Source organism: Bidens hawaiensis, unplaced genomic scaffold (assembly GCF_021521415.1).
Source record: "Bidens hawaiensis isolate Kalapana, Puna unplaced genomic scaffold, B.hawaiensis_p1.1 tig00006068_1, whole genome shotgun sequence".
Lineage (NCBI taxonomy): Eukaryota > Viridiplantae > Streptophyta > Magnoliopsida > Asterales > Asteraceae > Bidens > Bidens hawaiensis.
The window spans coordinates 238,282-265,676 of record NW_027491401.1 but is presented as its reverse complement, the minus strand read 5'-3'; the positions used below and the strand labels follow the sequence as shown (position 1 = coordinate 265,676).

The window sequence follows — 27,395 nt, the reverse complement described above, 5'->3', positions numbered from 1 at the left end:
TTCGAGTTATGACTATTCTCCTCCTGTTTTGGCTGGTTTCGGTTTGGTTAACCGGTTTTAATGGAGAAAATTACAAACTGATACGAACCTACAGTTTTATCGATTCTAAACCGGTTTTTACTTAATCGGTTACAACCGGTTTAGTTTTAGTTTAATTTTCGAGTCAGTTCCGTTAACCAATTTCTCCACCAAATCTAAATAATACTTACCGGTTGCCACGAAGCTAAAGCTCTCGTCACGTTAACCGTCATTCAACTCCTATCATATCATATTATTATCCTTCCACCGTTAACACCTCATATCTAGGGCTTGCTTTTATCATATCATATCATATCATATCTATATCTTCTTCACACACACAATATGGATCTACCACCACCGGATTCTTCAACCGCATCTATTAATAATAATAATAATAATATGTCCAGTAACAACAACAACAGGAGGTTCTATGAAGATGATGATGAAGAAGAGGATGACGTGTGCCGGATCTGCCGTAACACCGGTGACGTGGACAATCCGTTACGGTATCCGTGTGCGTGTAGCGGTAGTATTAAGTTCGTGCATCAGGACTGTTTGCTTCAGTGGCTGAATCACAGTAACGCACGGCAGTGTGAGGTTTGTATGTTAATTGAACTGATTGTTATTGATTTAGTATGAAATATGAAGTATAGAGTACTAGTATGAGGTTGATTGATTACGCTGATAGTTAATTGTGAATTTGATTTATGATATGTTGTAACAAATGGATTGATTCAGTATCAGTACAAAGTGTGTGTGTTAAGATATTAGGAGGTTGATTATGACTGTGACGGATGAATTGATGTTGAATTGCTTAATTATGCTGATAGTTAATTATGCTGAATTGGTGTTAAGATAGTTAATTATGCTGATAGTTTATTCTGATAGTTAATTATGCTGATAGTTTATTCTGATAGTTAATTATGCTGATAGTTAATATTGAATTGATGTTAAGATAGTTATTGTGCTGATAGTTAATTATGCTGATAATTAATTATGTTGAATTGATGTTAAGATAGTTAATTATGCTGATAGTTTATGTTGAATTGATGTTAAGATAGTTAATTATGCTGATAGTTTATGTTGAATTGATGTTAAGATAGTTAGTTATGCTTATAGTCAGTGTTGCAAAAATCCCGACTAGTCACTGATTAATCCCCGATTAATCACTAGTACCCACTTCACTGATTAATTTTGGGCTAGTCGGCCAATTAATCGGTGAACGGTAAAATCCGGCCAAAATCGGCGGTTTCCGGTCAAATCAGGCCAAAATTGGCCGTTTTCCGCTGGAGATTTCAGCAAAAACCCCGGTTTCAAGCGAGATTCCAACCAAAATATGTTTGTGTATGTATAAAACTGAAAACTACATATAAAAATGTGTGCATGTATATATAAAGCTGAAAAATAAAACATTAAAGTCCGATCCGATTAATCCCGATTAATCTCGACTAATCCCGATTAATCGCTAGTCCCCACCGCCCAACTAGCGATTTTTATAACACCGCTGATAGTTTATGCTGATAGTTAATTATGCTGATAATTAATTATGTTGATTGATGTTAAGATAGTTAATTATGCTGATAGTTTATTGTGAAGTTGGTTGAATTGATGTTAAGATAGTTAATTAAGATAGTTAATTGTTTGTGAGGTATATTTCGCTCTTCACTTGATTCGGTATAAAGTAGAATAATTATGATGAAACCCTGAGTCCTTACTTTTTGCGAGGTTTATTTAGTATGAAGTATGTTGAGAATAGTTAGGAATTTTGTTATACTGGTTTCTCATAATAACATCATGCACTGCAGGTATGCAAGCACCCATTTTCATTCTCTCCTGTATATGCCGAAAATGCCCCTGGAAGGCTTCCTTTTCAAGAATTTGTTATTGGGATAGCAATGAAGGCCTATAGTGTGATGCAGTTCTTTATACGTTTCATGTTTGTGATATCCACATGGCTTATAGTCATACCTTTTATCACGTTCTGGATTTGGCGATTCTCATTCATTAGGAGTATTAGTGAAGCACGGAGACTTTTCTCGAGTCATATGTCAACTACACTCATTCTCACTGACTGTCTTCATGGGTTCCTACTGTCTGCAAGCATTGTGTTTATTTTTCTTGGCGCCACATCTTTGAGGGACTATTTTCGACATTTAAGAGAACTTGGAGGGCAGGAAGAGGACAGAGAGGAAGAATTAGATAGAAATGCTGCTCGACTTGCAAGGAGACAAGGTAACCGAAACCTTGCTGGTGAAGGGAATGATGAAGATGTTGGTGGGGCCCACGGGATTGGTGGAGCTGGTCAGTTGATTAGAAGGAACGCAGAAAATGTTGCAGCCAGGTGGGAGATGCAAGCAGCTCGGCTCGAGGCTCATGTAGAACAGATATTTGATGGTTTGGATGATGGTGATGGTGCGGAGGATGTACCTTTTGATGAACTGGTTGGTATGCAGGGACCCGTGTTTCACTTGGTGGAAAATGCATTTACTGTGAGTATATTTACTGTTACATACAATTATGTTACAGTTGACTGCATAGTGCTAGTTAGCTCATTTATTAGAGTATCACCAATTTATACCCTAAAACATTGAAATGTTGTAGAACGTCTCCAATTAGAGTATCACCAATTTATACACTAAAACATTGAAATGGTGTAGAACAGAACATCTCCAACCAAGACACATGGTAACCTTTTGGTGTAACACTGTATTCATCTCACCAATTTTTTTAGAATTCATATTTATTAAATATTCAATATGAAAAGTGAAAATTGACTTATAAATTAGATATAGATAGTATTGAGGTTAAGACTTGCACACCTATCATTCAGTTAATTTTATATTATAAACAAAATAAATTTATTTCGATCTCATATTTACTCGATTATTTTAAAATTTTATTATGTATACAATTTATTGATAAAAAAACAAAGAAAATAAAACCCATATTCAATATGGTTATCTTTTTAAAGGTTTCTTACGAGATACCTTAATACTATCTATATCTAGTTCATAAGTCAATGTGCAAATCTTAAGTTATCTGGTGTGAGAATAATGAACATTTTTGGTGCATAACATATTTGTTAGAATATGCTCTCTTTACAAGAAATGCTGAATATGTTAGAATATGCTATGCTCTCTTAAAAAACATCAAATGCTGTAAATTCTGGGTGCAAATAAGTAAGCAATAAGACATTTTGTGAAATCTTTATATATTGCTACACAGTTACAATTTTTTAAGTACTTGTATATTTCTTCCCGAAAGGAATATTTCATCCCAAATAGTTCCTTTCTATGCTTAATTCTTTCTAAATCTTTGGTTTTACCCTGCAGGTTCTTGCAAGCAACATGATATTTCTTGGTGTTGTTGTACTCGTACCTTTCCACCTAGGACGATTTATCATCCATCAGTTATCATTTATATTATCTTCTGCCATCAGCCCAATCTTTTCAACCGTTGTACCACTTACTGAACAAGTCCTTTCATCTGCCAATATTACATTAAAAACCACACTTACTGCAGTAACAAATGTTACGTCCGAAAATACTCCAAATGCAATTGATACAGCTCTCGCTTCAGTTAATTTTTTAAAAGGAAATTCCCGACTATCTGATGCTGCAACTCTTGCGGTTGGATATATATCCATTTTCACATTGATTACTTCTTATTTAGGAGTTATAGCACTTGTTAGGTATGCCAGGGGTGAGCCTTTGACCATGGGGAGGTTTTATGGTATTACTTCAATTGCGGAAACAATCCCGTCTCTTTTTAGGCAGTTTTTAGCTGCAATGAGACATTTAATGACTATGATAAAGGTTGCTTTCTTATTGGTCGTTGAGCTAGGAGTGTTCCCTCTAATGTGTGGATGGTGGTTAGATGTTTGTACTATAAGGATGTTTGGTAAGTCGATTGGTCAAAGAGTTGACTTCTTTTCGGTTTCTCCGCTAGCAAGCTCATTGCTTCATTGGGTTGTTGGGATTGCATACATGCTGCAGATATCCATATTTGTTAGTCTTCTTCGTGGGGTATGCAATCTTCCTTTTTTTGCATGACTAATAGACTCCTTTCTTCTTTTAAGGCAAATCATCTTCTTTATTGTATGATAAATCCCTGAACTTCCTTAAAAGGACCTTCTCATAAAACTTTATTAGTCTAGGAATTTATTCATGCAAATAAGTTGTAGCATTATTTTTCTAACTGCCCTGTTTTAAAGGGATAATATTTAGTTTCATTAAGGTCGTCATTATATTGAATCTGCTTTATAGGCCACTGGCCTGAATATGTTCAATATATGAGTCTGACCTGTGAAATAAAAACCATATCTATATTTGGGTAGCGGGACAATATATGAGTCTGACCTGCGAAAAAAATTGATTACTTGAGTCTTCACATATGCCATTCGTATTTAAATTCCAGTTATATGTAAATTGCAGGTTTTGCGGAATGGAGTTCTTTATTTTCTGCGGGATCCAGCTGATCCTAATTACAACCCATTTAGGGATTTAATTGATGATCCTGTGTATAAGCATGCTCGCAGGGTGCTCTTGTCAGTTGCTGTTTATGGGAGCTTGATTGTAATGCTGGTATTTTTACCAGTTAAACTTGCTATGCGAGTGGCTCCTTCTATCTTCCCTCTTGATATATCGTAAGATTCCTTTCTTTTGACTTTCCAAATTTTATTTCTTCTGGCACTATGCTTAATGGAGTTATTAAACCAAGTAACAGTATGGTTTTTGTACCTTGGTTATGAACAGAGTAAGGATTACACGAGAGAATTTTATAGGCTAGAATATAGATAATACTTATTAGTAATACATAGGTTCAACCTTCTAGATGTTTCAAGTTTATCTTCTCCTCAATTATCACTAACATCTTTTAAATCAGTTCAAACTCACCTAATTATTACACATATGTTTTTGACTCAAGAGGTATTTTTCTTCATTATTACTTTTTACTATACCTTTTACTTTTTACTCTAAGAATTGAAGTGTTTTGCAACTTCTAAATATGTTTTTATAATGTTTAACCTATGTATTAAGTATTCATGTTTAGTTTTACAAATATGTTTTATCTTTATGATTGATTTTCAAGTAAAATATGTCATGTATAATTAATTTTTAGTAATTTTTAAATTGAGCACCTCGCATACGTGAAGCTCTCGCTTCGTGCCTAGCACTTCGGATTTTTGAACCAAAATGCCTCGCCTAACGCTTTTTTAAACCAAGCTTATTACAATCAGACTTGGGCTCTATGTTAACCATGATTAAGGAATTTTAGTATGACAATGTGATGATGGCTTTCTCTTTATTGATTTAGTTATTGATAATCTTCTAATTCGTATCCTACCAATCTTTTCCTCTCGATTTTCTGTATTAATTTCACCTTAGAAACTTGGATAATTTATAGTTTGATATTTTAAAAATAAAATATTCATGTTTGGCTTTTTTTTAGGAAATGATGCATAAAAGAGTTCTGTTTTATATCTAATTAAATTCCGTGTAAGAAAGCGGTGCAAATTTTCTATGAATTATTGCAGAAAATACAAACAGAAAATTTATATCATGTTTGCCAAAAAAAGTGAATAAACTAAATATGAATATTTTTTCTCTCTAAAAGCCTAAGACGATAAAAATATGCAACTTTTATAGGTGAAAGTGAATTATGAGAAAATTAGAAGGAAAAGTATGAATATCGAGTTCACAAGTATTGCTATAAAAAGGTTAAAGTTAGTAAAGTGAATAAGCTATAAGATTATTGATACGCCTAACAAGTATTTATTGATAATGATACTTACAGTCTAATTTACTGTTTTTTGCAGAGTATCTGACCCGTTCACTGAAATTCCTGCTGACATGCTTCTCTTTCAAAATTTTATTCCGTTTGCTATTGAGCATTTTAAACTGCGGGCTACAATCAAATCACTTCTGCACTATTGGTTTACTGCAGTAGGGTGGGCCCTCGGTTTAACAGATTACTTATTGCCCAGACCCGAAGACAATGGTGAACCAATAAATGGAAATGACCCAGCAAGGCAGGACAGGATACACGTTCAATTAGGGGATCAACTTGCGGGTCAACATCGAGCTGTAGTTGGATATTTACCCCCAGAAGAATTGAATCGTGCTAGTTTTGCAGAAGAAGACAACGATGATGAGCAATCTGATTCAGAGTAAGTTCTAGTGCTGACTGTTGCAAAGTTTATATCATATTTAATCTTTCAATAAGCTAAAAATATTATATTAACTCATTGTATAGTAGTTTTCATAAAACTGCTTGCTTTGATAGCGGGGTTTACTGAATAAATGAAGAGAACACTATGCATCGATGTTTTCCTAAGTTGAAATTTGAACTTTGAGAAGGCTAAATATGAAAATTATCTTATCAGATGATGAATTCTGTGTTAAATAATGTTTTGAATGGTGCTAATTATATATATGTATGTACTTTAGTTTACTTATAAAAGTTTTAAGCTTATTTAATGTTGATTTTTATTTTTATTTATTTTGTAGGAGGTATATGTTTGTTGTGTGTATTGTTCTGCTTTTATTGGCGGCATGGATGACATTGTTGATCTTCAATTCTGCTTTACTTGTGGTGCCTGTATCGCTTGGACGAGTGTTGTTCAATGCAGTTCCCCTTCTTCCTATTGCACATGGTATCAAATGCAATGGTAAGATAACTGATTCAAGACTTTTATGTCACCGTGGTTCATAAGCACGGGTGCTCTTCATTTACTACTTTAAAACTTGCTTTCTATTGATGATAGATGAGGCAAGATGGATGGGTTGGGCGGGTTGGTTATTAGGGGTGTAAACGAGCCAAGCCACTTGTGAGCTACTCTAGTCCGGCTCTCTAAAAGCTTGGATCGAGCTGAGCTTAAAGAGCTCCAGCCTAAATATAAGCTTGTTTAATAAATGGGCTTGATCCCGAGCTTCACTTTCAACCAAAGCCTATTACTATGTATATAAGTATATTTATTTACACACACACAATAGTTATTATGCATAAAGTAATGTGAAAATAACTAAATAATATATGTTGTGTTACACCTTATATATAAATTTTTAATTATAATACATATAAAAATAGTTATGTGTATAAATTAACGTTTATCTAATAAACGGGCAGAGATTGAGCTTGAAATCTACTTGCGAGCTGAGCTTGAGATTTAAAAGCATAGCTCGAAATGAACTGAGTTTGGGCTCTCGTGAGTTAAACGAGCCAGTCTCGAGCCAGTCTCGAGCCTAGACGAGCTCGGCTTGGCTCGTTTACACCCGTTGTTGCGTATGGGTTCTAAACGGTTCAATCATATTTTTAGTATGGGTTGAGCAGGTTGGGTAACGTTCTACAACAAGTCCCGGACTCCGGGTGAAACCTTTCTAATTTTTTATTTTAGTTCAAATGTGCATAAAGTCATAAACATTCATTAAAGTTTCAAACCGTAATTTACACAAAACAAAAAAAATCAAGGTGTTGCAAAATATTATCCGCTGGACAGAGATGTAACAACCCTTAAGCAACTTATATACCACTTTTTTCAAGCCTAAATATTTTTGATAACCTTTATAGAGTGACACAGGTGAGACGTGGTATTTGCAGTGGATGAATTGGTGTTTATATGTATCTGTATTTTTTTGCTTTGAGAATGAAAACTGACTCTGCATTTGTTACCATTGTTCCAGACATATACGCGTTTGTTATTGGAAGTTATGTTATCTGGACAGCAGTGGCGGGCATAAGGTACTGCGCTGACCAAATTAGAACAAAGAGAGCTACGGTTATACTAGGTCAAATTTGGACATGGTGTTCGATTGTTGTCAAGAGTACTGTACTATTATCAATTTGGGTAAATATCATATTTCTCGCTTCCACCGACTCTGTTTTTTATCCCTTGAGACAAAACGAAACCGTTCATGTTTAACGCCATTTTTTACAGGTTTTTGTTATCCCTGTGTTGATCGGTCTGCTATTTGAACTGTTGGTTATTGTACCAATGAGGGTGCCTGTGGATGAAAGCCCAGTTTTTCTCTTGTATCAGGATTGGGCTCTCGGACTTGTTTTTCTTAAGATTTGGACTCGATTGGTAAGTTTGCATCACTCATTTGCTTTTAATTATTAATAATTATTTTTAATGTCAAATTAAATGTCAAAAGCTAGTTGTCTCACAAAACCTTACTGTTAATAACTTTTAATAATTTTACTCACTAAAACAATAAAAATTATTAAAAGTTATGAACAGTAAGGTTTTGTGAGATAATAAACTCTTGCCATTTAGCATATATATAATATAATTTAATATTGGTGATTCATCTTTTTTTCAAAGTATATATCATTATAAATTGAGTTTTGGTGATTCTTCCAAATTTTTTGTAATTCAAATTTTATTATTTCGTCCCTTAATTCTATTTCGTCGGCCGACCGATAAATGGTTAGTTTTTTAAAAAGTTGTCGGGGCCGACAGATTACGAGTACACGTGTCGGGATGTGGGTGGCAGTGTAAACACCCGGCTGACATTATAAACGGTTAGGCTAGCAGTTCTAATCAGGTCGAATAGAGAAATGGTCATATTTAGGTATTTGAGAAAAAGGGGGCTAGTTGTATCTAAAAAGCATAAAACTTCCCAAATCACTTGTTACAAGAAGCCTTGGATTATAATTGCAAAGTAAATTGCTTGTAATCCCTAATTTTGTAGTCGTTAAATTTAGAGTAAGGTTCGTTTTTTCCTCTCTGTTGTTTGGCCATTTTAACCAGCACCGTCAAAATATCAGATGAATAGGTATTTTTTTTAAAATATGATCAACTGATTTAAGGTAATAAACCTTATATAAAGGGATCAAGGTACTTTTGTGCGAATTCAGCAAACGTCATGGTTAAATCTGACATTTTTATTTATTTATTTATTTATTATTATTATTATTATTAATTTTTACTTATTTGAGCATTTAGAGATAAAACATAATCTAAATATACTAATTTGTGTGGAATATTAAAAAACAGGTAATGCTGGATCATGTGGTGCCTCTAATGGATGGCAGTTGGCGAGTGAAATTCGAGAGAGTAAGGCAAGACGGTTTCTCAAGGCTACAAGCGTTTTGGGTCTTACGAGAGATCGTGGTCCCCATCATCATTAAACTCCTTACGGCTCTATGTGTCCCTTATGTGCTAGCTCGTGGGGTGTTTCCTGTATTCGGGTACCCGCTAGTGGTTAACTCAGCTGTCTACAGGTTTGCATGGCTCGGGTGCCTTGGTTTTAGCTTAGTTTGCTTTTGTGCCAAACGGTTCCATGTGTGGTTCACCAACCTCCACAACTCGATTAGAGATGACAGATATTTGATTGGTCGAAGGCTTCATAACTTTGGGGAAGATGATACACGTGAGGTTGAGACTGCGAATGTGTTGGACCCACAGGATACTGATGTCGGTTTGAGGCATCGACGTAATATTCCGGTCGAGGGGTGAGTTAACTCGGTGGCACTTGAATGAGTTTATAATTTGTGAATACTGAGTTTGTCAAAGGTTAGGAAGATGGTACAGTTTTTTTTTTTTTTTTTGTGTGTTATGTAAAACAGCAATGTACTCTTCTATACGTCCCGATAGGAAAGGTTTACTACATTATCCCAATGTTATAATTTTCTAGAGGTGGGCAAACAAGGAACCGTTCCGGGTTTGGTCAACAGTCAAGAACCGGGTCAGTAGGAACCGGTTCCGGTCGTGGTCGAGTTTTTGACCAGTTTTTAACTTTTTATGGGTTGGATTGGGGTTTTGATAGGGTAGAGGAACTGGTTTTGGTGGGTCAGGTATGGTTTCACAGAGAAACTGAAACCTGGTTTGTACATGCGGGTTCATTATATCGGTTCTTCTACCAATCGTTTCTCGTAAGGTTTTTCTCTAGCATTAGAATACCCTCCCATCTATTGATATGTAGTCACATGAGCATTCCCAAAGAATGGGCACAAAGTCAAAGCGACATCTATTACTTTTAAAAAGAAGAAACTCAATCAATCAACTCCCAGCATTGCTGAAAATTGGGGTGAATTTTACCGATTATAATATATAAGCCAAACCTGAACTTGAATAAACAGCTGACGAGCCTTTCTCGAGCTTTATAAAAAGCTTGAAACAAGCCAAGCTCAAACTTTATTAGACTATCCTTGTCGAAGCATGAAATGAATCTGACCTGATCCATGACGATGTTTCCACGGTTTTTCAAGATGAACGAACCACATCTTGATCTTCTTCTTCGGCTGCTTGAGACCTGCAATGGTTTTTCGGGGGTGTGGAGGTGACTGCTAAGAAATCATGAGGAATCTCTTGTTTACAGACATAAAAAGTGGTGGTGGCTCTTATTGAGCATGACCCTTTGATAAGGAGGTGGAGACCTCCTTATATAGAGAGTCTCATGGCCACCATCATGGTACCCTAATGGGCCTAGCTCAGTTAGGGTTACCTCCACAAAACCCCCTCAGCCCAATAACATTGTATTAGTCCATATCATAAAATAAGCCAAACATAATAAATTTAGGGTCGTAAAACCGGGTTTAGTACCATACCCCTACAATCCTCAATGCGTGACATTCAACCTTTCAAACGCATTAGAGATATCCAAAGGTGGGGGAATCTGGATGAGAAATACGCTTGCAAGGACTTTATTTTCATTCACGATAGTGTACCATAAGTTTTATCAATTTTTTCAATAAAAACATAATTCAAGGATAAACCTTCTGTTTCTCATAAATATGTTCACTAAGTTTACTTATTTATTTCTATCAATTATTTAACCATTTGATTATCACATGTTAATAACATTGGTAATTAAATTTAAAGAAAAAATAGATGATGATGTGAAAAATATAAGAATATCTTGAAGATTTTTACGAATTTATAAAGATATGATGTGACAGATGAGTAGACAGTTAAGCGTGTCCTTAACATTGTAGATAGTTTTAGGGTTCTTTTTAAAGATTTGTAAGGATATAATGTGACAGCCTTGGGCGGTGAGGAGGTGACTATCGATTAAACGAGATTAATTGGATTAATTGGATCAGACTTTAATGTATAATTTTCAGTTTTATACACGCACACCCACATATTTTTATATGTAATTATTCAGTTTTATACACACATATTTTTATATGTAATTTTCAGTTTTCTACATACACAAACACATTTTTGTCAAAAATTAGCCTGAATCACGCCAGAAACCCCTGATTTTGGCCGGAATCTTGTTGATTTTTGACCAAAATCTCATCACACAAAGCCTTTCAAGTCTAATTTAATCCGTATATAACCACTGAAAATTAATTGACCGATTAACCCAAAATCAATCACTGAAATAAATACTAGCAATTAATCAGAAAATAATGGAATCTTACAAGACACGCTTGCTTACTTCCTTAGCGTAGGAGGTATTCATTCTTCTATCACAAGGAAAAACCCACTCAACTTCCATGAAGCTCCCGTGAGTCTTTCTCTTCCTCATATATAAATACCAAAACCACTCTTTAACTCTTCACTCATTCACAAACCCATGGATCTCATTCCACAACACTCACCACACTCTTCAACTCACACCAATAATAATAATGAAGACATGTGTCGGATCTGCCATAACACCGGTGACGTGGATAATCCGTTACGGTATCCGTGTGCGTGTAAGGGCAGTATTAAGTTCGTGCACCAGGACTGTCTGCTTCAGTGGCTCGATCACAGCCACGCACGCCGGTGTGAGGTTTGTTTATTTTTAACTAACTAACTATTCATTTATTATTATTATTATTATTATTATATGATGAATTGAAATAGAATTGCTCGATTATAAGGAGAGTGCATTGTGATTTTGATACAATAGGACCCTAAGTTTTAAGTTATATGGTGCAAATGAGCTCGGCTGGCTCGTTTTGAGCTCTAATTTCAAGGCTCGAGCTCGGCTGGCTCATTTTGAGCTCTAATTTCAAGGCTCGAGCTCGGCTGGCTCGTGAGTAGATTTTTGACTATTTTTTATATAGTTATAATTAATTTTGTGTACTTTTTTCTATTACAATTTTATGCATAAAATAATATATATTGTTTAGTTATTTTTATTTATTTTTTTATAACATTATATTATTTTGATTAATAATTATTAAGTATATATTTTAAAAAAATATGTAAATGACAGGCTCGCGAGCCGGCTTCAGCTCGATTAGTGAAGCTCGGGCTCGGGGTCGTTTATTAAACGAGCTTACACTCGGGGTCGTTTATTAAACGAGCTTACGTTTAGGCTTGAGCTCGGGCTCGATGAAGCTCGGCTCGATCGAGCTTTTTAACAAGCCGATTTCGAGTAGCTCGGATCGTTTGCACCCCTAGTGTTTGGATCGTTAGTTGATGTTGAACTGCTCAATTATGCGGATAATTAAATGTAAATGCCTTATGTAGATATGAGTCTAGGACTTTAGGAGTGTATGTAGCAGGTTAGTAACAGTTAACATGTTAAGACACGGGGAAAAAGAACATGTCGACCAATTTAAGACTTGAAACCTGTTAAGCTCAAACCTAAACCTATTAAAACCCGTGTCGTGTTGTGTTAATAAGTCCGTGTCATAAATTGACAGCCCCGTTATCAAATATATTGGCATCTGAGTTATGAATATTGTTATGAACTTTCCAAAATAGATTGTATGCAGGGGGTTTATTTCTTTTCTTCACTTGTTTCTCATAATAACATCATGTACTGCAGGTATGCAAGCACCGTTTCTCATTCTCTCATGTATATGCTGAAAATGCCCCTGGAAGGCTTTCTTTTCAAGAATTTGTTATTGGGATGACAATGAAGGTGTATAGTGTGATACAATGGATAGCAATGAAGGTGTATAGTGTGAAACGGTTCTTCATATTTTTCATGTTTGTGATATCTAAATCGCTTATAATCATACCTTTTATCACGTTCTGGATATGGCGATTCTCTTTCATTAGGAGTGTAAATGAAGCACGGAGACTTTTCTCAAGTCGCATGTCAACTGCACACATTCTCACGGACTGTCTTCACGGGTTCCTACTCTCTGCAAGCATCGCGTTTATTTTTCTTCTCGCTACATTATTGAGGGGCTATTTTCGACATTTAAGAGGACTTGGAGCGCAGGAAGAGAACAGGGAGGAAGAATTAGATAGAAACGGTGCTCGACTTGCAAGGAGACAAGTTAACCGAAACGCTGCTGGTGAAGGGAACGATGAAGATGCTGGTGGGGCGCACGGGGTTGGTGTAGCCGGTCAGTTCTTTATTAGAGGGGACGCAGGAAATGTTGAAGCCAGGTGGGAGATGCAAGGAGCTCGGTTCGAGGCTGAAGTAGGCCTGATGCATGGTGGTTTCGATGATGATGATGATGGTGCAGAGGATATGCAGGGGCTCGTGATTCAATTGGCGAAAAATGCGTTTACGGTGAGTATATTTACCAGTTACTTATGCTACAGTTGACTGCATAGTGCTTGTTACTTAATTTATTAGACTATCGTCAGTGTATACAATAAAACATTCAAATGGTGTACAACATCCAACCCAGACATATGGTAACTTTTTGGTGTGACGCTATATTCATCATACCAATTTTTTTTGAATTCAGATATTTATTAAATTATTCAACATGAAAAGTGAAAACTATCTGATGAAACAAATATTATTGAGGTATCTCATAGGAAACCTTTAAAAAGGGTACCGTATTGAATATGGGCTTTATGTTTTTCTTTAATTTTTTGGGATCAAAATAAGTTTATTTTGTTTATAGTATAAAACTAACTACAAAATAAATGTAGTAAAAGTTATCTGGAGTGAGAATAATGTACATTTTTGGTGCATTATATATTTGTTAAGACTTGAAAGAGTATGCAATCTTTACATCAAGTATTGCAAATTTTGGGTGCATACAAGTAGCATTAAGACAGTTTATGAAATCTTTATATTGCTACATAATTAGAATTTTTAAGTTCTTTTATATTGCATCCCGAAAGCAACATTTCATCCCAAATAGTTTCATTCGGTGTTAACTCTTTCTAAGTCTTCATTTCTACTTTGCAGGTCCTTGCAAAAAACATGATATTTCTTGGTGCTGTAGTACTCGTGCCTTTCCACCTAGGACGATTTACCATCCATCAGTTATCATTTATATTATCTTCTGCCATCAGCCAAATGTTTTCGATCGTTGTACCAATTACAGAACAAGCCCTTTCATCAACCAATATTACATTAAAAAACACACTTACTTCAGTCACAAATGTTACATCCAACAATTATCCGAATGTATTTGATACATCTATCGCTTCTGTTGATTTTTTAAAAGGAGATTCCCGACTATATGATGCTGCAACTCTTGCGGTTGGATATATATCCATTTTCACATTAACTTCTTCTTTTTTAGGAGTTATAGCACTTGTAAGGTATGCCAGGGGCGAGCCTTTGACCATGGGAAGGTTTTATGGTATTACTTCAATTGCGGAAACGATCCCATCTCTTTTTAGGCAGTTTTTAGCTGCAATGAGACATTTAATGACTATGATAAAGGTTGCTTTCCTATTGGTCGTTGAGCTAGGAGTGTTCCCTCTAATGTGTGGATGGTGGTTAGATGTTTGCACTATAAGGTTGTTTGGTAAGTCTATTGGTCAAAGAGTTGACTTCTTTTCGGTTTCTCCACTAGCAAGCTCATTGCTTCATTGGGTTGTTGGGATTGCCTACTTGCTGCAGATTATCATATCTGTTAGTCTTCTTCGTGGGGTATGTAATCTTCCAACTGAGTAATTTATTATATATTTGTTGGGAAATGATTGAAACACCTTATGGGCTTGTGGAACTTGTGGTGAATTTGCACATTAGTCTCTAGACTTATTTATAATTTTGCATAATTAAGTCTAGTTTTTACAACTTAATGTTAAGGTCCTTGTGCTCTCTTTTATTAACATAAGAATCATTTTTTGTATGGATAATAGACTTCTTTCTTTTTTTAAGGCAAATCTTCTTCTATATTGTATGATATAAGTCCCTTAGAAGGACCTTTTCATCAAGTATTTTTAGTCAATAATACATGCAAAGTTACTGTCTTCTAAAAAGTTAAGGGCATTCCCGTCATCCTGCATGATTTGGCTGGAATTGGTAAAATAAAAGCCATATTCATATTTGGGTGGCGGGACTGTAAACTAGTTTCAATATATGAGCCTGACCTATGAAAAAAATTGAATACTTGGTTGGCTTCCACATATGTTATCCGTCTTTTAAATTCCATTTTATATTTACCATCTCTTATTTTTGGAAACATCTCACATTTAAATTGCAGGTTTTGCGGAATGAAGTTCTTTACTTTCTGCGGGATCCAGCTGATCCTGATTACAATTCATATAGGGATTTAATTGATGATCCTGTGTATAAGCATGCTCGCAAGGTGCTTTTGTCAGCTGCTGTTTATGGGGGTTTAATTGTAATGCTGGTATTTTTACCGGTTAATCTTGCTATGCGAGTGGCGCCTTCTATCTTCCCTCTTGATGTATCGTAAGATTTCTTTCTTACTTGCGTCTTATCAATCTTGCCTTTAGTATATATTAACCCCATACTTCATAGTTTAATATTTTTACTATCTTTCCTCCCAATTTTCTGTATTAGTTTCATCTTAGAAACTTGGATATTTGTTTAATTTCTAATTAATTTTCCGTGAAAGGAAGCGGTGCAAATTTTCTATGAATCATTGCAAAAAATACAAGCAGAACATTTGTATCATGTTTGCCAAAAAATGGATAAACTAAATATGCATATTTTTTTTCTCTAAAAACCTAATGTGATAAAAATATGCAACTTCTTATAGGTGAAAGTGAACTGTGAGAATATTATATGAATATTGATTTTGTAAAAGAACTGAAAAGGTTGAATCTGATCATTTACCAGAAAGTAAACAAAGTTTAAATACTCTTTATTAAGATAAAATAAGAACAATAATTTGTGCATGAGAAAAGGTGGGAGAGGAGAGGAAACTGAGAATATTGAGTTTATCTGTAATTCTGTATAGCTATAATAAGGGTAAAGTTAGTAAAATGAATAAACTATAGGTTATTGATACAACTAACTAGTATTTATCAATGGTAATACTAAAATCGTCTAATGTTCTGTTTATTGCAGAGTATCTGACCCGTTCACTGAAATTCCTGCTGACATGCTTCTCTTCCAAATTTTTATTCCATTTGCTGTGAAGCATTTTAAGCTGCGGGCTACAATCAAATCACTTCTGCACTATTGGTTTACGGCAGTTGGGTGGGCCCTTGGTTTAACAGGTTACTTATTGCCCAGAGAAGACATTGGTGAACAAGAAAACGTGAATGATCCGGCCAGGCGGGACAGGATACATGATCAACTTGAGGGTGAAGATCGAGCTGTTGTGGGATATTTACCCCTTGAAGAATTAAACCGAGCTAATCTTGCAGAAGAGGATAATGATGAGCAATCTAATTCCAAGTAAGTTCTAATTTGATTGTTGCATAGTCATAATACAGTTACTCTTTCAGTAGGCTAAAATTATCAAATTTACTCATTGCATAGTAGTTTTCATAATATTGTTTACTTTGATAACGGGTTTCACTGTATAAAGGAAGAGAACATTATGCATAACGTTGTTTTCCTAATCATAAAGAATTGTACTTCTAGAAGGATAACTAGAATGTTTCGTAAGTTTTTTAAGATTATTTAATGTTGATTTTGAAATTTTATTTTGTAGGAGGTATATGTTTGTTGTGTGCATCGTGCTGCTTTTATTGGCGGCATGGATAACGTTGCTGATCTTCAATTCTGCTCTAATTTTGGTGCCTGTATCGCTTGGTCGAATGTTATTCAACGCAGTTCCTCTTCTTATAACACATGGTATCAAATGCAATGGTAAGATAACTGTTTCAGGACTTCTATTTCGCTGCGGTTCATAAGCGCGGGTGTTCTTCATTTACTACTTTAAAACTTGCTTCTATTGATAATAGATGTGGAAAGATGGATGGGTTTGGCAAGTTGGGAATATTAGAGGTGTAAACGAGCCAAACTGCTTGTGAGCTACTTGAGATCGGCTCACTAAAGAGCCGTCTTAAACAAGCTTCAGTCTAAATATAAGCTCGATTACGAGCTTAACCAAGCCTATTGTATATGTATATTATATTTAACATGTTAAAATATAATAATATATATTATGATATATCTTATATTGAGTTATATATAATTTTATAAAAAAATACATATAATTTCAAGTGTAAATGTATAAATTATAGAGCTCGAGCTTTAATCTACTTGCAAGCCAAGCTTGAGCTTTAGAAGCATAGCTCGAAAACGAGCTGGTCTCGAGCTTAGACGAAGCCGTATGGCTCATTCACACCCGTTTCTAATGTTGATTATAGTTAAACGTGCATAAAGAATATTAAAGTTAGAAACTTTAATATAGACAACAAAAAATCAACCTAAATGACACTTTTTCCAGGCCTAAACATTCTCGACAAAAATGAGACTTGAAATTTGCAGTGGACGAATTGGTTTATTGTGTGTGTATAAATGTACTTTTTTGCTTTGAGAACTGGAACTGACTACATTTGTTGCCGTATGTTTCAGACATATATGCATTTATTATTGGAAGCTATGTCATCTGGACAGCAGTGGCAGGCGTTAGGTATTGCATTGACCAATTTAGAACAAAGAGCGCCACAGTTTTAGTAGCTCAAATTTGGATATGGTGTTCGATTGTTGTCAAGAGTACTGTATTGTTATCAATTTGGGTAAATGTCATCTTTCTCACTTTTGCTAGTTCTCTTTTATTTTTCTCTGCCTGTCACGTTTAACGCATTTTTTTTACAGATGTTTGTTATCCCGGTGTTGATTGGCCTACTATTTGAACTTTTGGTTATTGTACCAATGAGGGTGCCTGTGGATGAAAGCCCGGTGTTTCTGTTGTATCAGGATTGGGCTCTCGGACTTGTTTTTCTTAAGATTTGGACTCGATTGGTAAGTTTGCATCACTCATTTTCTCTTAATTATTAATAATATTTTTTAACGTCAAGTTTCAGTTCATTTTTTAACGTCAAGTTTCGCTCATTAAACATAACATTAATGTACATATTTGTGTGGAATATTAAAAAACAGGTAATGCTGGATCATGTGATGCCTCTAATGGACGACAGTTGGCGAGTGAAACTCGAGAGAGTAAGGCAAGAAGGTTTCTCAAGGCTACAAGCGTTTTGGGTCCTACGAGAGATCGTGGTCCCCATCATAATTAAACTCCTTACAGCGCTCTGCGTTCCTTATGTCCTAGCCCGCGGGGTGTTTCCAGTATTCGGGTACCCGTTAGTGGTTAACTCAGCTGTCTACAGGTTTGCATGGCTCGGGTGCCTTGGTTTTAGCTTATTGTGCTTTTGTGCCAAACGGTTCCATGTGTGGTTCACCTACCTCCACAACTCGGTTAGAGATGATCGGTATATGATTGGTCGAAACCTTCATAATTTTGGGGAAGATAGTAATAATACAAATGAGGTTGAGACTGCAAATGTATTGGACCCATGGGACAATGATGTCGGTTTGAGGCATAGACGGAATGTTGCGGTCGTGGGGTGAGTTAACTGTGGCACTTGAATGAGTTTATAATATGTGAATATATGTAAAAGGTTAGGAAGATGGCTTATGTTTTTCTTTTTTTTTTTATTTTCGTTTGTTTCGTAAAATAGCAATGCACTCTTTTATTCGTCCCGTAGAAAAGGCTTACTATATTATTATCCCATTATTTTCTAGGCGATATGTGAACACTTTCAGTATCATTACTAAACTTTATAAAGCACCGACGACTAGCAAGAAAACAAGCGATGTCTATCCCTTTCAAAATAAAGTTAGAACAAGAAGGAATTCGATCAATCGACACCCAAGATACCCTTTCCCTGGGATAAATCTATTTCTCATGTCAACTATTGCCCACTGGCCCATGAAGCAAAAATCTCGAATTGTTTCTATAACCCCAAGTCCAACCTTCTACTAATCGTTTCCCAAGTTTTTTCTAGCAACATAAAAAGCAACGTCTATTCTTTTAAAATAAAGTTAGAACGAGAAGGAACCCGATCAATCAACACCCAATATTCACTTTCCTTGGATAACTATCAACTCTCGCCCATGAAGCAAAAACTCGATTTATTTCTATAACCCCAACCCAAGTCCAACCATCTACTAATTGTTTCCCAGCAATAGAACAGACGATGTTTGTCCCTTAGAACGAGAAGGAACCCTAACAATCAAAACACAATATTCAGTTCCTTGTGATAAATCTATTCTTTATATCGACCCTCGCCCATGAAGCAAAAAAGCTCGATTTTTTTCTATAACCCCAAGTCCAACCATCGACTAATTGTTTTCCATGTTTTTTCCAGCAACAAAACATGCAACGTCTATGCCTTTTAAAATAAAGTTAAAACGAGAAGGAACCCGATGAATAAACACACTATTTTCACTTAGGACAAACTATTCCACATATCAAAACTCTCTCAATTAAAACATTATAAAAACATAATGGTTATGTATTAATTGTTAAAAAACATAGTCAATTGGTAATAATATTATCATGTGCAACATGACAAGTTGGGATATATAATGTCTTCCTTGCATATATTAGACCACCCATTTGCTACCCACGTTATGGAGGAAAACGCGGGGTACACCCCCCCCCTGCGTTATATTTTTTTTTGTGCGTTGTATACAAAACGCGGAGAATGACACACTAATCAAAAATGGACCGTTGCTTCTTTACCGTTGGAGAATAAAAAAAAAATTTATTTCCTATATATTAAACTATTTCATCCCCAATCAAACCTCATCAAATTTATAAAAATTCTCTTTCAACTCTATAATTCCTTACACAAAATTCACTATATATGGATCCTCCATCTATATATAAACAGTTTTTCGGGCCCGACCAACAAGCCGAGGACGTGGAGGAGGAACAGACGGTTACGAGTGCGATTATGCTCGCGACAAAGTATATGAGTTCCGTTACGGGTGCGATTAGCTCTCCACCCCCCGTTTCAAAAAGAGCATATATCGAACTAGATCGTGCCGAAGCCAACAACCGGTTGATGGCGGATTACTTCTGCGACTCGCCGAGATACAAGAACCTGAAGAACTTTAGGCGTCGTTTTCGGATGTCTAAAAATTTATTTATGCGCATCACCAATGATTTGGAGCGTGAGTTTGATTACTTTCAGCAAAAGCCTGACGCTCGAGGGACGCTAGGATTCACGGCTATTCAGAAGGTTACGTTAGCCGTACGCGTGCTCGCCTACGGAAACACGACCGACATCAACGACGAGTATTTAAAGATGGCCGAAAAAACAACTCGGGACACCTTGGAGTATTTTTGTTACGGTACGTTTTGTTTTTTTTTAAATAGTTTATCATTTGTTTACTGTGATCATTTATTTTATAAAAGTTTTGTAAAATATAGGAATATTTAAACTATATGGACCACATTATCTGAGAGAGCCCAACGTTAACGATCTACAACGTCTTTACGAGGCACATACAAGGGTGCATGGTTTCCCCGGCATGATAGAGAGTGTAGATTCCATGCATTGGGAATGGGCTAATTGTCCAACTGCGTGGCGAGGTCAATTCACACGAGGTGACCAGAAGGGACCAACGATCAGCCTTCAAGCGATCGCTTCATACGACCTTTGGATTTAGTCGGCATTCTTTGGTGTTCCCGGTTCCAACAATGACATAACTGTCTTAGAGCAGTCTCCTGTGATGGAGAGTTACATATTTGGGACCGTTCCCGTCGCTTCGTTTTGGGCTAACGATAACTTCTACCATCATGGGTACTATCTGGGTGATGGAATATATCCAGAGTTCGCGATAATCGTTAAAATATTCAGAGACCCGATGGATGAAAAAATACAGTATTTTAAGAACGTGCAAGAGTCTGCGAGAAAGGATATCGAGAGGTGTTTTGGTGTTCTTCAACAACGATGGCATTATGTTAAAAATCCTTGTCGTCTGTGGTGTTTAGAAAGAATGAGATGTTCTATGTATGCGTGTATCATAATGCATAACATGATCATCGAGGACGAGGGAAGAGCAATATGTCCAACTTTCATACCGGACTCGGATCCACCACGGACTCCGGCAAGTATGGAGCAACGACTCGAAAACTCGGATTCCGTGCGGTTAAGAGAGATACATAACGCACTAAAGGAGGATTTGGTCCAACATCTTTGGATGTATCGTCCTCTGCCTGGTGAAAACGATGATCAAAACGAGGGCAACAATGAAGACGATGAAGACAACGACGAAGATGGCGAAGACGATGAAAACGACGATGTGGACGACGAGGATGACGACAAAGAGGGCGAAGACGACGAGGGCGGCGACGACGGCGACGACAACGACGAATAGTTTTTTTTTTAATTTTCTTGTAATATTTATTTAATAAAATATTATTGTTATTTGATTATTCTTATTAAAAATTAAAAAAAAAGTGTAAAAGTGACTGGGCGCCACGTGGTGCATAATGCCTAGATTTGGAGAGTTATGACTACAGGTCTACAACCTGTTTTTGTAAAAAACCATAACTCTGACTGGACGTCACGTAACGTATAATGTCTGGTAGTGAAACTTTATGACTACACATGGTCTTAGTCTTTGCCTTAATTATCTCCTAGACGTGCTGCCCAATGTTTGATCAACTTTCAACACTTTTGTTTGGTCTTTCTTTCATGGAAATTACTAATTTTCTTACTTAAAACATACTTTTAATTTTAAATACTTTCATTCTCTCTCACATTATAACTTTATATAATTCAAGTAAAGGTGAAATAAAAATCTGAAAAATAAATTATTAGATCCAGAGAGTGGTGTCATAGGAAGTTTTCAACAACACGTCATAATTAGTATTTGTTTTTTCCATATTCATTGTCAGCTACTCTTTCAACGACAATTTAGAGGTTAAAATACAAAGAAACAAATAATGTTGAATACCATATCAGCAATGAGTCAACACGCCTCTGTCTAACAAAAGGAAAATCTACGTGCAACTAACGTTAGGTAATCGATAATATTTGTCTCATATTGTTACTTTCTAAAACTTTCTTATAAGAAGTGTTCAAGGACGCATCACAATTAGTTTTTATTTTTATCTATTTATATATATTCACTATCACTTACCCTTTCAACAACAATTTAAGAGGTTAAACTATAACAAATGACAATGTCGAATACCATACTGGCAAAATTTTGATCGGTCGATGAGTCAACACGCCTCTCTCTACCAAAAATAATAATACTAAAAATATGCAGCTAACGTTAGGTTAACCGAATATTAGTTGTTTAGAATTAGGATTTCAATATGTATAGTACACTAGAAAAAGTCTCTTCTTTTTAATCGAACTTACAACGATGTTTTATAAGTTAAAAGGTCAAAACCGTACATTTTTATTTCGTTTTATTTAGATATAAAATATAAAACACAATGCTTGATTTGAAATATTCTCAACTTAAATGTTTGATTAAGGTGGGCCTATGGGCTATGACTTCATCATAGTGGACGACTATTCAAATTCAACTTATTATCGTAAAGAAAAATAAAACATATTAACAAGTCTTGGCGATAAAATACATTACACGTCAATAATTCTCGCCAAAATACATTACACGTCAATAATTTGTAGCTCAAGTGGTTGAAATATGACATCTAAACACTTCATTTAACAAAAAAAAAAAGTAGAAGATCTTGGGTTCAACTGTTCAAGTCTTGTGATAAAATATGGGTTCCATATTGGGTTAGGGAGTTAACTCACTTATGACAGGTTCCTTCTAAGATTGGTCGATGGGTTCTAATCGGGAAATGGAAATTGGATGGGCCATTAGTCTGTCACTCCGTTAGTGGTCCAAATTACCAAAGAAAAAAGGATAATACATTAGGCCCCTCTTATTTCGGTCTTTAGCAATCCTACTTTAAAATTAGGTTTAGAGGGTGTTTGAGATTGAGTCGGAAAACAATTTATTGAGTTATTGTTTTTTGAAAAAAATATTTGACAATCACAAAAGTCCTCATTTTAATTTTTTGACAAGGTCAAAAAGCTTTTTTTAAAAGCCACAAATTCTGGTTTTTAAAAATAGGTTTCTAAGAATACTAATAAGTCAAAAAATCAATAAGTCAATAAGTTGTTTTCAAACTCAGTCTCAAACATGTCGTTTATGTACCTTTTTGAGTTGATTAATATCCACAGATAAATTATTAAGTGAGCATATCTACATCATCTCGTGATGTGTTGTAGCCTCATTTCGCCCTAAACATTATTTTTGTTGTCTCACTACACATTGTCCTATAGTGGACCGATAATTATAAAAAAATCGACACGATCAAGTGTCCTAGCGAACTGATCGAACAGCTAATTTGGTCTGTTTCAATACAAATTAAAAAAAGACAAAAATGATCGTCAAAAGAACAACCGCAATTTCCAAATTACGTAAAAGGCCGTTGAAAATGTAAAAGTCAACTATATAAACAATCATTGCTATATAAAGTCAGCAGTTGACTTGGTCGTCTCATAATCTTAAAGATAATTGTAACATATTTTTATTATAATAAAGGGGTTTTCATTATTCGATTCGCTACTGATTATATCAAAAACCGAACAGTAGTTGAAACCAATATAAACGTAACCGATTTGGTAATTTGGTGTTCGATTTAGTTTTTGGTTTCAAAATTTGAATCGGTTCAAACCGAATAACCTTAATAAACCATATAACAAATTGTAGTTATTTAGGTTTTGTTATTTAACCCTAACAAATTAAATTTTAGACATCCACCACTTGTGGCCTAATGGTAGAAGGCTTGAGTTTCTCTGACTCAAGTTCGATTCTTATTTGTGTCACTTTTGGTGAATCAGTGTAACAAAGGATTTGAGCTAGAACTTTATGTAAGTTTGTCAGTTCAAATCTCGAGCACACACGAGTATAGTCCCAACGTGTGTTACGCAGAAGAGTTCTGCTCTTGTTTCCCAGTATGGTAGCCGGAAGGAACGCCCAAGCCAAACTCTGAAGCCAGCGTGGACCCGATTAAGACAGCATAGTCTGGCCAAAGTAAGAGCAACTGGGCTCTCGTAATGTAAAAAGTGTGGTAGCCTAAACAAAAGAAAGTCGACGTTTTAAAAAAAATAATAACTTTTAACTGATCTTATTAATCCCAACACCATCCAATAACAAATAACAATATTAAAAAAAAGGTTATTCGGTTTATTAGGCCGAAACAAAAACCGAATTCGGGTTGGCCCCTACATTTCGCGACTGGTTTTCATTCGACTAGTTCAAACCAAACAGGCAACGCCAAGTCACCAACTATGCAAGACTATTTCAGTCTGGTTTTGAACACATTGTTTTTCACGCTTCACTCGTTCAAACTTCAAAGTAATATATATATATATATATATATATACAAGTAGCAGAAGATGGTAATGCTATATGACCATATATTGAATTTACTCATAATAAATCTAAAAAAAATTAGCAAGTTGTTTGAAATAAATGAATAATTAGCTGCCAAACGCGTTTAAATGTTCAAATTGATTAAAGTCAATAGCAATTTTAATCATATATAAGGAATTGCATACATTGTACTCTCCATTGTTCACATTTCAAGTGTTATATTAATCTTCAATGATGAGTCAAAGCATTCACGGCAATCTCCTTGAATTAACGGTACGCTATTTCCGTTAACATGAAAGTACACAATTTCATATCCTACTAATAGTTTAGCTATTTGTGGGATTTACTAAGTACGGTTGTTATGGTTATAAACATCATGAAATTTGTTATGACTGTGATACGTTGTTTTGTACTTGTTAAAATTTTATTCGATTTAAGATTTATGAATCATGAACTAATTTCGTTTTTCATTTGCGAATTTAGTTGTTAGTTGCTGTAAACTGAAGGATACCGAATGGATTTCAAGGCAAGATCCTTATGTCAGTATTGAATATGGTAGCAGTAAATCGACCACTCGTACCTGTACAGGTCACCTTTCTCATTCTCTTCTGAGAGCATCTGTAGTAGGGCGTGAATCCACGGCCAAATAGGCCCATAAATGCCTTAACACCACTACAACTTTCGTGTAAATGGGGTGTGGCCCATGCTGCCGTGTGCGGGTTCATCATGTGGTGTATTTACTAAAGAGGGCGAACATATAAATTTCAAATTTTTTTCTCCTACATTTTTATTTGTTTAATTAACTAAACATGGTTTAGTTTAATCATTACACTGCCTTGAAACTATTGCGCATAAAACTGAAAAAAGCTTAAATGTCTACATGAAAATGTGTTTCTTAATTTTGTTTTGCGTGGTATAGATGGAGGCAAGAATCCTACATTTCAAGAGAAGTTCGTTTTTACCCTAATCGAAGGATTGAAAGAGATGAATGTATCGGTTTGGAATAGCAATACGGTGACACATGATGATTTCATCGGTGGTGGAAAGTAATTACTATTCTTATAATCTTTTGTTCGTGTTTGTTGATGCATCGTCGGATTGATTTCAAGTGAACTGACAATTTTCATTACAGGATTCCGTTAGCAAAAGCTCTTTCTCAAGGATTTGATGATAGTAGTTGCCTTTACAAAGTACAACCGGCAGGTTTGCGTTTTAAACTTTTAATTAAATTAAAAAAGAAAAAGAAATGGTATAATTTTGTAATGTTAACAAAGTGTAGTTATAGGCTAAAAAAATTTCTATTTAATTTTTTTTTTAACATTTTCTGTTTGATAATTTTTCACTTAAATAGTTAAATAAACTATGGACACAAAGATAGTAAACAATTTAATAAATGAGATTTTGTAAAGTTTTAAATCAACACCATAGCCAACCAATTGCTTATGTAATAAATTATTAAATTATACAATTCTATAATTAAGTCCAAAAACCAATTACATTACATGTAATTAAACATTTACATGTAACTCTGTAAAGAAGATAACATTTTTATAAATTAAAGAATATCCAACAAGAAAAAAAATACGAAATTAATTAAAATTTTGTTTATATAAAAGAGATATAAACTTATTTCGTATTTTTGATGATATGCAGGCATGCCAGAGAGGTCCGAATAATAATGCATTATACTACTGGAAATGTAAGTTCTGTTAACGCTTCATAATTACTTGTTTGTATTGAGGGCCTATTGGTATAGTAATATGATATTTGCTCTTCATAAATGTGATAGTGTGTTCAAATCCTTACAAATGCAAGATTTGATGGATTTAAGAAGGAAAAGAAATTATCATTCAAAAAATAATTAAAAAAAAATTACTCTTTTGTTAATAATATTTCTCTAAAACTAAACAAATTTTTATTTTCCTTCATTACGCAGAAACCATCAAAAGATTATGCTCAGAAACCATCAAAAGATTATGCTCCATCAGCACCGCCACATGTACCACAACATGCACCTCCGACGGCCATGTACCCTGTACCACCACCAGCGGCCATGTACCTTGCGCCACCACCGGCTTATCCTCCACCAGGTGGCGCATATCCTCCACCCTACTCCACCTACCCACATAATTCTGGTGCATATGCACCACCACCGGCTTATCCTCCACCAGATGGCGCTTATCCTCCTCAGTCGTATCCACCAAATCCATCTTACGGATCACATTATCCCCCTGGTAATTGACAAATTTCATTTACATGCATCGATGTTTTGATTTTTAGATTTTCATAAACGATCATTTTGATTATAAACGGTTAAGAATAAATGAAAACTAATGTGTTATTTTTTAAAATTGGATAACCAAACTCTTCCAATGCCTAACATACAATTTACAAAAAGTAAAAAATATATATAAGTCTACTATCGGTTTGGTTATTTATACTTATATAATCATTACCGAATCATAAATGTCGCTAAGTCTGTTATTTGGGTTAGGTTTCGAATTTTCTTCAAACTCATACTTACAAAATTACACTTTTAACACTCTTAAAACAATTTATAATGATAACTAAACTAACATTTTGTATTTTAAACCTTGCTGAATCGGTCTACATTTGTTTTCATTATCAGGTTCTCCGTTCCCTGGATTGTATCCTCCACCACCTTATTGATGCAAAAGTTCGATGACAAACTCATATCTGGCAACAAATCGTCTTTTTATCTTTGAATGATGTTATTTTTTTATGTAAAACAAAAGTCTAAAAACGATGTTTGACAAAATCATGTGATGTTTTGAGTTTTAATATGTTCTGAAAAATCACAAAATAATATAATTTCAAATGCCATTGGCATATGTTATTGTCATTTGTCATATCATGTAGTTATTTATTTGATTTCATTGATTGTATTTTGTTGTAAAATAATAATGTCACATAGAT

At 35.1% G+C, this 27,395-nt stretch overlaps 2 protein-coding genes and 1 long non-coding RNA gene across 5 annotated transcripts; all 3 read left to right on the top strand.

Annotated features, from left to right (window-relative positions):
• The first annotated feature begins 390 nt into the window (after positions 1-390).
• Positions 391-9,637, top strand: LOC143631415 (putative E3 ubiquitin ligase SUD1). The gene is made up of 9 exons (XM_077100186.1): positions 391-618; positions 1,827-2,510; positions 3,354-4,046; positions 4,455-4,666; positions 5,840-6,190; positions 6,531-6,691; positions 7,704-7,867; positions 7,958-8,104; positions 9,020-9,637. The coding sequence occupies exons 1-9, from the start codon at positions 421-423 to the stop codon at positions 9,479-9,481; spliced, it is 3,072 nt and encodes a 1,023-aa protein (XP_076956301.1). The 5' UTR covers positions 391-420; the 3' UTR covers positions 9,482-9,637.
• A 1,963-nt stretch (positions 9,638-11,600) lies between these two features.
• Positions 11,601-18,762, top strand: LOC143631416 (putative E3 ubiquitin ligase SUD1). 3 transcript variants are annotated; one of them, XM_077100188.1, is made up of 10 exons: positions 11,601-11,750; positions 12,738-12,833; positions 12,867-13,436; positions 14,070-14,762; positions 15,319-15,530; positions 16,152-16,484; positions 16,744-16,901; positions 17,613-17,776; positions 17,856-18,002; positions 18,141-18,762. In XM_077100188.1, exons 1-10 carry the CDS (start codon positions 11,613-11,615, stop codon positions 18,606-18,608), a joined length of 2,979 nt encoding a protein of 992 aa, XP_076956303.1. In that variant the 5' UTR covers positions 11,601-11,612; the 3' UTR covers positions 18,609-18,762. The 3 variants fall into 3 exon arrangements, with proteins under 3 accessions (XP_076956303.1, XP_076956304.1, XP_076956302.1); XM_077100189.1 differs by having other exon boundaries at positions 12,738-13,298; positions 13,338-13,436; XM_077100187.1 differs by having other exon boundaries at positions 12,738-13,436.
• A 6,121-nt stretch (positions 18,763-24,883) lies between these two features.
• On the top strand, positions 24,884-25,725 carry LOC143631378 (uncharacterized). The gene is made up of 3 exons (XR_013153342.1): positions 24,884-25,046; positions 25,378-25,504; positions 25,591-25,725. It is a non-coding gene; the product is annotated as an uncharacterized LOC143631378 (long non-coding RNA).
• Positions 25,726-27,395: the final 1,670 nt, after the last annotated feature.